We start from the raw sequence: 12,958 nt of genomic DNA on the forward strand, positions 1-12,958 counted from the left end.
TTTAATGGGATTTCCCTTCCCAGGTTGCCGTGACGCTCTCGGCCAACGAGACCAGGCCTGGTGACCTTGTGAACATCAAGGTCAGAGCTGCAAAAGGAAGCTGTGTCTGCATGGCCACGGTGGACAAGAGTGTCTACCTGCTCAAAACAGGCTTCCAGCTGACAGCCAGCCAGGTAGAGCGAGCTTCAAGCACTGATGTCCTCTTCTCATCCCTGGGATCCTCACCCACCTGGAGGAAGCAGCCGTGGACAGCAGCCTGTGCCCTCTCCCTGCAGGTGTTCCAGGAGCTTGCAGAGTATGATGTGTCTGATGCTTTTGGAGCTCCAAAGGAAGAAGGGCACTTCTGGTGGCCTGGCATGTCCTCACGTAGGCGCCGCAGATCTTCTGTCTTCCCCTGGCACTGGGACATCACCAAGGACGCTCGCTTTGCCTTCACAGTAGGAAGAGCCAGCCTCCCTTCTCTCTTCTCTGCTTTCATGTCTTCAGGGGCATTTTCAGCTCCATAACCAGCCTCCCTTCTCTCTTTTGTGCCTTCATGTTTGTAGGGTGATTTTCAGCTCCATAACCAGCCTTCCTCTCTCTGCAGTGTCTTTTCTGTGCTTTCATGTCTTCAGGGGCATTTTCAGGTCCAGCACTAGCCTCTCTTCTCTCTTTTCTGTGCTTTCATGTTTGCAGGGTGATTTTCAGCTCCATAACCAGCCTCCTTTCTCTGCAGAGTCTCTTTTGTGCTTTCATTTTTGTAGGGGCATTTTCAGCTCTGTAGCCAGCCTCTCTTCTCTCTTCTGTGCTTTCATGTTTCCAGGGGCATTTTCAGCTCCATAGGCTCTGGGGGTTTTCCCCACATCAGAGCTGGGTAGGATGAAAAGTGATTTTTGAGAACATAGCACACTGTTCTAGCAAAGATAGCTGAGAAACATGGTTTGATTTTAGCCAATCCAACCTTGGCAGGGCCAGTTATCCTGCTGGGTGAAGGAATTCATGCTGATGCTCTGGAGAATCAGACAGGGACCAGAAGGTTCCTCCAGGCAGGGGTGAGCTTGCAGATCTCTTCTGCAGCTACTCCAGCAGGGAGGGAAAGTGGAATGTGAATCTTTGCTGTAGCCTTTTTGACTTTGGAAATCATTTCAGTTTCTTTCCTGCCCTGGTTCTCCCAGTTTCTGTTGCCATCTGCATGAAAGACCTTCATACCCTTGATCAGGTTACTCCTTAAATATTTATAGTTAATTGGTGTGTTCCCATAGTTAAACCTGGCCAGATTTAAAAAATCTGATTTCCTTTGATATGTGCTGTGCATTTTAATCAAACTGAAAGTTGAGCATTTAAAACAAGTTGGGTTTTTTAAATGTACTCATGCACTATTTAATTTTTTCATTGCTTTGCATACTAACAGTGCAACCTTTAAAGCTGAAAACCAGTCATTTGTAGCTCTTAAGAAAAAACTGCTATTTCCATGAGCTTTTTGCTTTGCTTTTGTTTAAAATGGGTGTTCCCTCATCTGTTTGAGAAGTTCACCCTTTTAGGCTCTGCTCCCATCCCTTCTTTGCTTTCCACACCACTGCAGGGTGTAACCCCTGCTCCCTGAGACAAGGAAAAGGCAGAGCTGGAAATGTTTGATATTCTTTACATCATCTTCCCCTCCTTGCCCCTCTGAAATGCAGACTGGCCTGGAGAACCAGTGCCACAGCTCTGATCTTTGCTGTTCTTTCCCCTTTTAATCCACATGACTGCTGATAATGATGATCCTTGCTTCCTACAGATCCCCCATCTCTTCATTCTTTGCCCTTCCTCTGATTTTTAGTGAAATTGTTTTATCATTGGTTGTTGAAGGTTGTTGCCTTCAACCCCAGAGGCTTTCACCCATTCCCCCAGTGCCTCGATCTCTTAATTACAAACTCCAAATCCTCATTTTTGCCCACTGCTGCTTCCCCCCACCGGGGTCTGAGGGGTTTTTTTCCTCTGATGCAGCTTTTTTTGTCCTTACTGAGAGCTGCAAACTCGATTTTTTGACCTGTCACACTTACCCAGTAATGTTAGATACCAATTTAAATGCATTTTCCAAGCAGACAAGAGTTTTCTCATAAAGCCTCTGCCTATGCACCTTCACATTAACAGTCATTTTTACAGAAAGCTTTAAAAAAATCCTCAAGATTCAATTGAGATTTCCCCTGTAAGTGTTGAAATAGGATTGAGGGATTCTATTAAAAAAAAAAAAACAACAAACAAACCACTGCATATTTCGGGGTTTTTTTTTCTTTAATTATTTTTATTTATTTCTTTTTTTACCTTGCTGGTTTTTGTTTTGTGGTGTTGATTTTTCATTGTCTAGGAAACTGGCTTGGTGGTGATGACTGACATAGTCAGCCTGAACCACAGGCAGAACGGAGGGATGTACACAGACGAGGCTGTCCCAGCCTTCCAGCCACACACGGGCACCTTGGTGGCCACCATGCATTCCAAAATAGCACCAAGGTAACATTTGGGGTTTAATATCTATTGTCTGTGATGCTCCTGGCTGGTTTCTTTTTTTATTCTCACCTGTTTTCCACCTCCATGCCCCCAGGCTTAGACAAGGCAGTGATAGGGAAATTCTTCCAATGGCTTGGTAGATGTAAAAAAAAAAAATGAACTGACACTGCTTTGTTAAATTTAATTTAATTCTGAAAAAATGACATATGCAAAGAGTGCCAATTATAATTTTGAAGACTATTTTGTTGCAATTTGCTGTGAATTTCTTGGAATATTTACAAGCTACAGCTGTTTTTGCAGAGTCACTCATTGCTCATGATTTGGACCATTCAGCTGGTGGTCAAAACCAAGAGAATGAGGATCTGCATGAAGGAAAGGTTGTGAAGTACCACAAGTGATGCTGCACCTGAGGAAGGGCCTTCCCTCTGCATCCTGAACTTCCTGGAAGCCTCTCTTAGCAGAGGAGCTTCTGGGGTTAGTTAAGAAATAGATAATGAAGTATAACAGGTATAAAAAGCTGATTCAATTTCTTGAAATCAAGATAATTCAAAGAGCAGGGATGGAGAAGGATGTAAAGGAGGGATTGCAGCAGCTGCTGCATTTGTTCCCCTTGATTCCATTTGGTGAAAGAAAACCAATTTCATTTTAGATTCCATTATTTCTGCTGGTTGCAAAGGTCAGCTTACTTGTACTATTTTTTAGATTCTTGTTTCTGCAGAGTGGGTGTGCACACAAAGGGATTGTTTCAGACGACCATGTAATTTGTGTTATTCACTCCTTAATGAGCCTGCACCAGAGTTTTGGTCATGTGAGCCAGAGTCAGGTGATAACTCTGATTTATCACTGACTGCTGGAAATATCTTATTAAAAGGATCAGTTTGCAAGGATTTCTTTCTTGTTCTAGCAGAGCAGAGAAGAGGAAAAGAACCTTCTTCCCTGAGACGTGGATTTGGCACTGCCTCAATGTCAGGTATTAGCATTAATTATATCCAGAGGGTTGTAAACAGAGCTCTTTAAAATCTAATGAGTTACACTGGCATTTTCTGGTATTTTAAATTTTTAATTTTTATTTTCCCCCCTATTGTTGTTGTTTTTCTTCATTACCACTTCAATCTTTGCAACCTTTCCCCTGGTCCTGAAATGTGTTCCCTTGCTTCAAGCTGAACCGGTCAGTTGTGCCCACATTGATTCTCTATTGATTGCTTTTCAAATTTCACAGAGCCCTTCTTTCTCTGTCATCTCCTGCAAGAACATCTCCCCCAGACCTCAATCTGCTGCCTCCCAAATCCTAGTTTGCTCTGAATACAGCTGGAACTAAAAATAAAAATATTAAATAGATAACTAATCCATCCCACAACAGCACATCTAGGATAATTTTAAGCAATTATTAAAAAGCTTCTCCGGGTTTGCAAGTAAACTTCATTCTCAATAAATGATTGTAAATTAAATTTGACAGGAACTTGGAGCAAGTGTATTCAAATCTGTTCAATTGAGCATGAAATATGCTTTGTAGAAATACACAAAGAATTCCAGAGGTGCCCATTTGGGCCTCAGCAAGCCAGGGCAGTTAATTATAAGTGGGAGAGTGTGGAATAAAAAGTTGCAGATTGCATTTTCTCTACTTCATTTCATTAGAAACAACTGAGTTGGTGCATTCCTTAATCTCCACTCTCTTGAACAGGAAGAATTTTTTTTTTCTTCTACCATTTATAATTATAATATACAATCCTAACAAAAAAAAAAAAAAAAAAAGAAACAAAAGCCTAATGTCAACTTACCAAACCAATTCTAAAAATTCCTAGAGCCTGGCTGGAGGGTCTAATGGCTGGAAATGAGTGTGTACTTTGGCCCTGTGCCCAGAAGAGTAAGTGCCCTCATGTGTGAAAATAATGTTAATGCTGGTTATGGGCTGAAATCCCGGTGGAAGGAACATCAGCTGCAACAAATTGTCCGGTTAAACAGGCTGGAATATTGCCAGCCCTGAGCCAGACTCCCTCCTGCCTGCTCCTCAGGGCTGAGCATCACTGCAAGCTGCACTCAGGGTGAGCACCTGGGTGTCTGCTGAACAGGAATTAAAATCGCTTCAACCTTTAAATAGGTTTAAATTGGATATTGGGAAAAAATCTTTCTGAGGAGCCCTGGCACAGGGTGCCCACCCTGGATCCCTGGCAGTGCCCAAGGCCAGGCTGGACAGGGCTGGGAGCAGCCTGGGACAGTGGGAGGTGTCCCTGCCATGGCAGGGATGGCACTGGATGGGCTTTAAGGTCCCTTCCAACCCAAACCATTCCATGTTTCTATGGTACAAGTGCATTTCCCAAAGCTTTTCCCTCTGGAGTTTGGGCTGGTGGAGCCACATTCACAGGCCGGTGCTTGGAGTCTGGCTGAACAAGCACAGTGATCTCCACTTTTTATTGTTTTAATCCTTTCCCTTTGTAATAAAAACACAGAGATTAGTCCTTGAGGGGCTGCCTGGCTCCTGACAGGAGCAACAGCTTCAGGCTCATTGAAAATTCATTTATTGAGAGGAGCAAAGCCAGGCCGAGGTGCTTCACTGGTGCCTCAAGTGTGAGCAAATCTGAAAAGCAGTGGCAGTGCAGCACTTGGTGTGTTCTGGGTGTGCATCAGGCACCTCTGCAGATGAGGCCAGCATGTCCAGGTGAACACTTCTCAAGACCTCCCATTCTCATTTGCCATGCCCCCCAAAGCTGGCAGCATGTGTGTCAAGCTCAGGGGAATAAATAAGAACTTGAGAGGAAACAACCTTGGGGTGCACTCACAACTGCACCAATCATCCTGCCAGCTGAGCCATGAAACAGCTTTTGTTCTTGTGTTAGGGGAAATGTTTTCTGTTCCAGGCAGGGCCAAAGCTGCTTTGCAGGAGAGAAATAGCAAAGTCTGAAGAAAAAAAACTGAATTTCTATGATTATAAAGCATGGAAGAGGATATCAGGTTTATGTGATCCTGTTGTGCTGTGCACAGGAAAGCTAAATGCTCAGAGATTTGATTTTTAATGACTAATTTCAATCCTCATAGAAAGAATATGATAGGGTTGGGAAATTTCTAAGTCAGTAATTCCAAAACCAAGCAAACCAAAGCTTTTCTGAATCAGAACAAGCAGTTGTTGAACTGGATGTTTAGAAATTTTCTCATTTGTCCTTGCATTCAAACAGAGTCTGCAGTGTGGCAATGGACACAGGGACAATAAATTCCAAAAAAACCCATTTTTATTTCACTAGCTATTAAATCAATTATTGTTGAACTGTTTTCATCCAGGATTTTGGTATGGGATTATTCCTTGTCTTTCTCTTTAGATCTTTAGATCTTCCTTCCAAGAAGATTTTTTCCTGTGTCAAACCACAACATGAGTTTATTTCAGAGTTTTGTTTAGATTTTTTTTTAACTTTGTGCAGATATTTGCCTCTAAGAAAAGTGACTTGGAAATGAGGCTGCAAATGAATTTTTTAATCCAGGAAGAATTTGTATTTTGCACCAGTAACTCTTTACATTTCTGCTGCCTATAAATATTTGCAGGTCTCAAAACTGATAGGAAAATTGTAAAGCTCAAAGCAGGCAATGCAATCTGATCAATCTGCATCTGGAGGGAATTCCCCAAAATGCTCGGGGACATCATTAAAAACCACTTAATCAGCGTGATTAACTTTATTTTGTGTTGCTTTGGCAGTGCCAGCTCGGGGGAAGCCCAGCTGCAGGTGGAGGTGCCCGACTCCATCACCACGTGGATCACGGAGGCCGTGGCTCTGTCTGAGGAGCAGGGGCTGGGCATTGCCAGCCAGACAGAGCTGAAAACATTCAAACCTTTCTTCATCGACTTCACCCTGCCCTACCACGTCATCAGGGGAGAGCAGACCAAGATCCCCCTCACTGTCTACAACTACCTGCCCCTGTGTGCAGAGGTAAAGCTCAACCCCAGTTCTGCCTCCTCGCCACGCCTGGTGGGTGATGTGCCAGTCACAGTGGGTAAGGTGTCAGGCTGACACAGGGGTAAGCTCAGCAGAGATGCTTTGAGAAGATAAATATTGCTTCTTTTTCAACTCAAATGAATGTCATTGCTTGGTTTGGTTTTGGTTTGAAACGCCTGTGGTAGGCTGAAGTGTCTTGCAGCACTTCAGAAAAGCAAATGTTGAAAAAGACACTTGAAAAGACATTCCCCAAATTGGAATCTCGTGCTGAACCAAAAAGAAGAATTTCCTTCATAATCAAAAAGCTGTCAAAAGCAGTTAATTTTGAAGGAATATTTTTTCCCAAGAAATTCCATATCTGTATTCACAGTCCCCATCTGCCCAGCCTCCAGTACCATCTCCCAGAAATACTTGTAGAATTGCTGAGCTGAAAGTACTGCTCTCAGTCAAATCCATGGCTAGAAACTTTGAAGAAGGAATGATCTTCATTCTGTGATTGTCCTGAAGAATTCTGTGGGTTTCCCATCATTCACATAGCTCACTTTGGCTTTGCAGCTGGTATTTCCAATAAATGACATCTCCAAAACTTTCACAGGTGAATGATCTCCATTCTGTGATTGTCCTGAATAATTCCGTGGGTTTCCCATCATTCACATAGCTCACTTTGGCTTTGCAGCTGGTATTTCCAATAAACGACATTTCCAAAACTTTCACAGGTCCACGTGAAGATTTCTGTCCCAAAAGGCATAAAATTTGTTGGGCACCCTGGGAAGCACCACCTGACCAGGAAGAAGTGTGTGGCCCCTGGGGAAGCCAAGCCCACCTCCATCGTCCTGTCCTTCAGTGAGCTGGGCCTGAGCAACATCACTGGTACACACAACTCAAAACACCTTCTTGAAGGGCTTTTACAAGTGTTTCTTCTTCTTTCCCTCTCTATAGAAAATTCTTATTTCCCTATTGCCCCAGTTCATTCATTTCCCTTGCTGCCAACTTGGCTTTTCAATCTCATTTGTTGTAGGAACAAATGCCCTGCCTCTGGTGCACAGAATGTACAAACAAACATCAGGACATTCTCTGGTCATGAGTTTTTTTGTTGTGATGTTAAGGTTGGGCCTGTTTCATTTCCCTGAAGAGATCAGTGGAAATTTTTAAAACAAGAGAATAACAACAAATTCTGTGCAAACAATCCCAGTTAAAACTGTGCAACACCGAAAACTAGGGAAGAGTTTCTCTGTTGGTCCATGTTTGTTTAAATATTTTCTAGTTTTATATCACTCAAATATGGAAAAAGGGAATATGAGAGAGGTAATTACAGCACTTGATGTGCTGTTAATCAGCTGCTTCTAATTAGTTTGGATCTCTTTAATTTCTAGAGATCTTCCTATCTCAAAATCTCTGCTTTTCCCTTCTGTTTCTTAGCAAAAGCTTTTGCCTATGGTGGGACCAACTGCTGCCAGGAGGGGATGCAGAGCCTGAAGAATGGCAAACACTCAGAGGACTCTTACATGGACAAAAGGAGCCCTGTGGGGGTGGATTATGTTCGCAGCAGTGTCATTATTGAGGTGAGAAAACACCAATTTATGATAATTCAGAAAAATAAAAATAAAAAAAAAAGCAAGCTTGAGCAAATTGTGAAATCAAACATGATTTATAAAGATCCTCCAGTTGATTTACAGTCTGTTAGGGAAATTGGAAATAATCAGCTTTAGTGGTACTTGTACAGAAAGAGCCCATTGGAGTTCCTCTGGTGAATCTTCAGCACTGCTCAGGAGAAAAAGCAATGGATATTTTATGGGATAAGCTTGCCCTGTTAATCTAAGAAATATGATAAAATGGAAGGTTCTCTGGCACTGCTCTAGCTAACAGAACACAGTGCCATCACTTTTCTATAAAGAATATAAACCACTGCACAGCAGCAAAAATAATTCCTGTATTTTCCAAGTCAAACTGGAATCTGTTCCTGCTAATCCAAGCCCTGTGGTTTATGCATGGATTTCTGTCTTTCTATAGCCAGAGGGACTGTCCAGAGAATACACCTACAGTGTGTTCTTCTGCCCAAATGGTAAGTTCATGATTTGAATGAGATATTCAGTTTGTTTGAATCAGTTTTAAAAAGAAACATTTGGCTTCTTAAAAAAAAAAAAAAAAAAGTTTAAAAAAATCTTTGTTTCCATTTCTCTGTGATTGATGACTTATGGTGTGTAGGAAGAACTTGTAAATAAAGAGTCTTTCTTACGTGGCTGGCTAATTATGAATTTGCTTTAACTGCCCAAGTGATTTCTGGAAATGGCCATTAGATTCCTTTACTTTATGGAACAGTTTAAGTATTCAGCACTGTGGACAGTAACTGGGACTGTACTTTATTTTCAGCTGGTGTTTTAAGATTCAATTCTGGAATCAGTCTGTCCTTTTTGCCAGAGATTTGGATAGCTCAGAGCTGGCTCCAGTAGGTAAACAGAGATGCTTTTGACCACTAGATTAGAACTGAAAAATCACTTGCTGAGCTCATAAGGAATTCAGCTGAGGAGTTTGAAGGATTTTCTGCCTTGAAGGGGATAAAATAAAAGATGAGAAGAAACATCCATGTTTATTTTAATACTTTAAAGAAGCTGGAAACAACTCCCATGTACATAGGGAAGGTCTGTTTGAATTTCAGTTATCAGCTCTAGGCTGAGCTCCAATTCTTACAACATTCCTTTGTTTTTCTGACTAGAGAAAATACACATTTCCACACCTAACAAATATGAGTACCAGTACATGCAGAAGCCAGCCCAGATGAGCCACTTTGACCTTGCTGTGAAGGCTCACAACGATGCTCACCTGGCCCTGTCCTCGGGCCCCCACGACATGGCCGAGATGGCAGAGATCGTCATCGGGGGACAGCAGAACACCAAAACCTGGATTTCCACCAGCAAAATGGGAGAGCCAGAGGCCAGCAGGGACACACCTGGCATCCTCTCCTGGGATGAATTCCGCAGCTTCTGGATCAGCTGGAAAAATGGAATTATCCAGGTACTGAATTCTTCTGTGGAACGGGCTGCAAGTCTCTTTGTGAACAGAGTTTGAGCAGTTTTTCCTTGGTGTAGAAGGTGGGAGCTCCATTCCTGTTCCCTTTTCCCTCTGAAGTCCTGATCAGGCTGTTGTCATCACAACAAATCTGCTTTTGCCACTGTTATGCTCTCAGGACCTCAGTCCTTGTCGTGGTTGAGACAGAGACAATACAAAGCGGCATACTTCATTTTCAGGAGGCTTCAAATCATTTTTATTACAGCATGCATGCTTTTTATACATTCTTACAAAGCTCATAATTTTACACTTTACTCATTGGTGATGAGACAAACAAAGTGTTTATTGGAATAGGCAGTTGCAGGTTTCTCTTATTTATCCTTCTTTCTTTCTTGGTTTCTCTGTCAATGACCTTGGTAGAAAATTCTGTCAGGGGTAGACATGGATCCTCTTCTCAAACTTCTCTCTGGCTCACAGAAGTCACTGCAAAACCTCTTCCACAAGTCCTCAATATTTTTAAGTGATGAAACCTTGAAGGCCAAGCCTGTGGATTTCTCACTGAACTTCCTTGGATTGTTTTGTGGGTGGGAAGGGGATTGCAGCATCTGCAGGGCACAGCTGAGCTGGGAGGTGTCCCAGCACACGAGGCAGAGTGACTCCACCTGTGTGGGCTCTTGGAACTCCATGGTCTCTTGTCTTGGAACTCCATGGTCTCTTTTCTTGGAACTCCATGGTCTCTTGTCTTGGAACTCCATGGTCTCTTGTCCCTTTCAGGTTGGCCACGGTACTCGGGTGCTAAACGAATCTATTATTGTGGAGTGGACAGTCCCCAAACAGCTTGAGGTGAAGTACATTGGCTTTTCCACAGGCTGGGGGTCAATGGGAGAGTTTAAAATTTGGAGAAAAGAAGAGACTGATGAAAATCACAATGAAGCATTTACTCTTGGAGTTCCCCACAACATAATTCCAGGATCAGAAAGAGCTACGGCTTCAATAATAGGTATCAATTATCAGGAGGTATCACTTAGGTACCCCTTCTCAAATGTCAACAGATGCTCCAGCTGTTACTTCTGACCAGTACTTGAGTAATGCACACCACATAAGATAGTCACAGGCACTTAAAAAAGGTTTATTACTGCTTAATTCTGGGGCAGATCATTCCTTGGGGTTTCTTTGTCACTTGTTTGAAGCCTGTTTGGGTTGACAGTGGCTGAAAGTTGGTGCCATGTGAGGGGCTTGGCAGGGGCAGTGCCTGTTACAGCTCATGGTGTTTATTTCATTGTCATCCTCGTCACAGATTGTGCTGTGGTCTAAACTGGTCTAAACTGGGAAGTCGTGGATAATGAAAGGCTGAAATGTGGATTTTCTTTAATCCAACAAGAGACTGAAGGGCTAGGACTTCACAGCTGAAGGACTTCCCACTTCTCACAGTTTATTTAAGCTGACTCCGGGGTAGCCAGGAGATATTAGTGCAGCGAGGTGGGGGATAAGCATAAAACACAACAGGAAACATTAATTGCTTGATCCTGAACATTTCTCCTCTTTCTCAAACAGGAGATGTGATGGGTCCTACTCTGAACAACCTGGACAACCTGCTGAGGTTGCCCTTTGGCTGTGGGGAGCAGAACATGATCCACTTTGCTCCCAATGTCTTTGTCCTGAAATACCTGCAGAAAACCAAGCAGCTCAGCCACGAGGTGGAGGTTGAAGCTACAGATTACCTCGTTCAAGGTAACTCATCACATTTAAATTTACACATGGAGAAAAGGCTTTGAGTTCATAGTTTTGCTTTACATGTAATTTTTTCTAATCAAGAATAGCCCAAGTGATGAGGATTCATCATTTCTTGCAGGATAATCTCACAGTCTGACAGATTTTGATGGCAAGATGTTTTCCCTTGATTTGTAACCTGTGTTTCCCTTCAGTAACTCCTAGTTCAGATGTTTATTGATTTATCTTTACTTTTTTTTTCCTTAGCTGATTTCTACGTTTAAACATTTTAGAAAGTAAAGGAAAATGAAATTTAGTAAAAATCTGTATATTTAGGGGGTTTTGCCTTATTCATAAATTGTCTTTTCAAGCCTTTAGTCACTAGGTTATGGCTCTTTCCTGGAATTTTTTTTAAACAGTATTTTCTTAGGAACAGTATAGCAAAAATAAAAATTTAGTATCCAAAGTGGTTAAAAGCCTTCATTACATGGCTCTAGGTTATCTGTCCTTTCAGTGTCCTGTCCTACTTTACTAAGCAGCTCAAAACAACAGCTTTCTTTCTTTTCCTTTTTTTTCTCACTGTTTTTCTCAGCATTTGTTTTGGGAAGAGCCACATGCAAAATAGTTTTCTAACTAAGTGCAATTCTCAAGACAAGTAAGAATTCAGAGATCATTAAAAACAAGAGTGACCCAAAGGGACAAAGATCTCTTGTGTATGAGTCAGACAATACTCATGTCATGAAATCAGAGGTGACAGGGTTAGGTGGTTCTACTCTGAAAATATAAATATAAAATGTAATATGTGAGGTATTTCTTGTGTTCAGCAGCAAAAGCCCAGTTCTGCTTCCTCTGCCTGGCTCCAGTCATTTCACTTGTGATTTTCTGTGCTTGCTGGGAGCAGTGAGGCAAAGGGAATTTGTTAATGGCCCGAGTCAGTGTTTCCTTTGCAACATCATTTGCTTTTGTTTCTTTTTATGAATCTGCAAACCTTCCAGGTTTTTGGCTCCAAACTCTGTTTGCTAATTAACCCTTACAGAAGAAACCCCCAAGAGTTTTAAACCCTTCTGTGTTCACTGGAGCCCTGCCAAGTGTAAGGTTTAGATGGGAAATGCTCACTCTAGAAGGCTTTTGTGATTTACCAAGCCAGAAAACTTCTTCATCCCTCAAGCATCCATCATGGAAAGTGCTGATAATAAATGCCAATAATTCCCATGTGTTCCCTCTTCTTTTGAAGTGGCCTGGACTAAACTAGGCAGTATTTTTTCTACTTTTCCACAAAAAAAAAAAAGCAGGTGAACAGGGGAAAACTGGAGAGAGGAACCTCTCCTGTGAGTCCCAGCATCCAGAGGAGTGTTTAGAAAAGGGTTCAGAAGAGCAAGCAAGACCTGAAGGCTGTGCCACTCCCAACCAACAAGCAAAGAAGAATAACAGCAAGAGCAATAAAGCATGATTTCAGCTCAAAAATCACAGAATTACAGAATATCCTGGGTTGGAAGGGACCTACTGTGATCATTGAGTCCAGCTCTGGAATAAATGGCCCATACAGCCTTGGCAGTTCTGGCACCATGAACATTCAAAAAGAGGAGCACAGGAACAACGAGAAGAGTGCTATAAAATACAAGGACTGAATGTCTCCTCCATTCACACACTGGAAATGAACACTGAGGAGCTGTTGAAGCAGGCAGTGCTCAGTAGTAAATCCTACCTGAGGGCTGCAGGGGAAAAAAAGCAATTTAATTTAATTTAGCATGGTTTTTTTTGGAGGAAGAAAAAAAAAATACCATTCCTTAAGCTTTCTGCCAGGTATTTGTACCTATCCCACCACCCCCAGACAAAGATGTGGTGACTACAAGAGC

General features: G+C 42.3%; 2 protein-coding genes across 2 annotated transcripts in view; both read left to right on the forward strand.

The window, feature by feature from the left end:
- MED26 (mediator complex subunit 26) overlaps positions 1 to 12,958 on the forward strand; it is a 205,820-nt gene that overhangs the window by 94,803 nt on the left and 98,059 nt on the right. The window lies entirely within an intron of this gene.
- Positions 1 to 12,958, forward strand: part of CPAMD8 (C3 and PZP like alpha-2-macroglobulin domain containing 8) — a 50,236-nt gene that overhangs the window by 11,291 nt on the left and 25,987 nt on the right. The window contains exons 16-26 of the mRNA XM_077788729.1: positions 24 to 173; positions 276 to 437; positions 2,327 to 2,469; positions 3,374 to 3,436; positions 6,149 to 6,380; positions 7,103 to 7,256; positions 7,806 to 7,948; positions 8,397 to 8,448; positions 9,100 to 9,398; positions 10,167 to 10,392; positions 10,947 to 11,123. Coding sequence (XP_077644855.1) covers positions 24 to 173; positions 276 to 437; positions 2,327 to 2,469; positions 3,374 to 3,436; positions 6,149 to 6,380; positions 7,103 to 7,256; positions 7,806 to 7,948; positions 8,397 to 8,448; positions 9,100 to 9,398; positions 10,167 to 10,392; positions 10,947 to 11,123 — 1,801 coding nt within the window. The remainder of the gene's footprint in view (positions 1 to 23; positions 174 to 275; positions 438 to 2,326; positions 2,470 to 3,373; positions 3,437 to 6,148; positions 6,381 to 7,102; positions 7,257 to 7,805; positions 7,949 to 8,396; positions 8,449 to 9,099; positions 9,399 to 10,166; positions 10,393 to 10,946; positions 11,124 to 12,958) is intronic.

Source organism: Lonchura striata, chromosome 28, assembly GCF_046129695.1.
Source record: "Lonchura striata isolate bLonStr1 chromosome 28, bLonStr1.mat, whole genome shotgun sequence".
NCBI classification, from domain to species: Eukaryota; Metazoa; Chordata; class Aves; order Passeriformes; family Estrildidae; genus Lonchura; species Lonchura striata.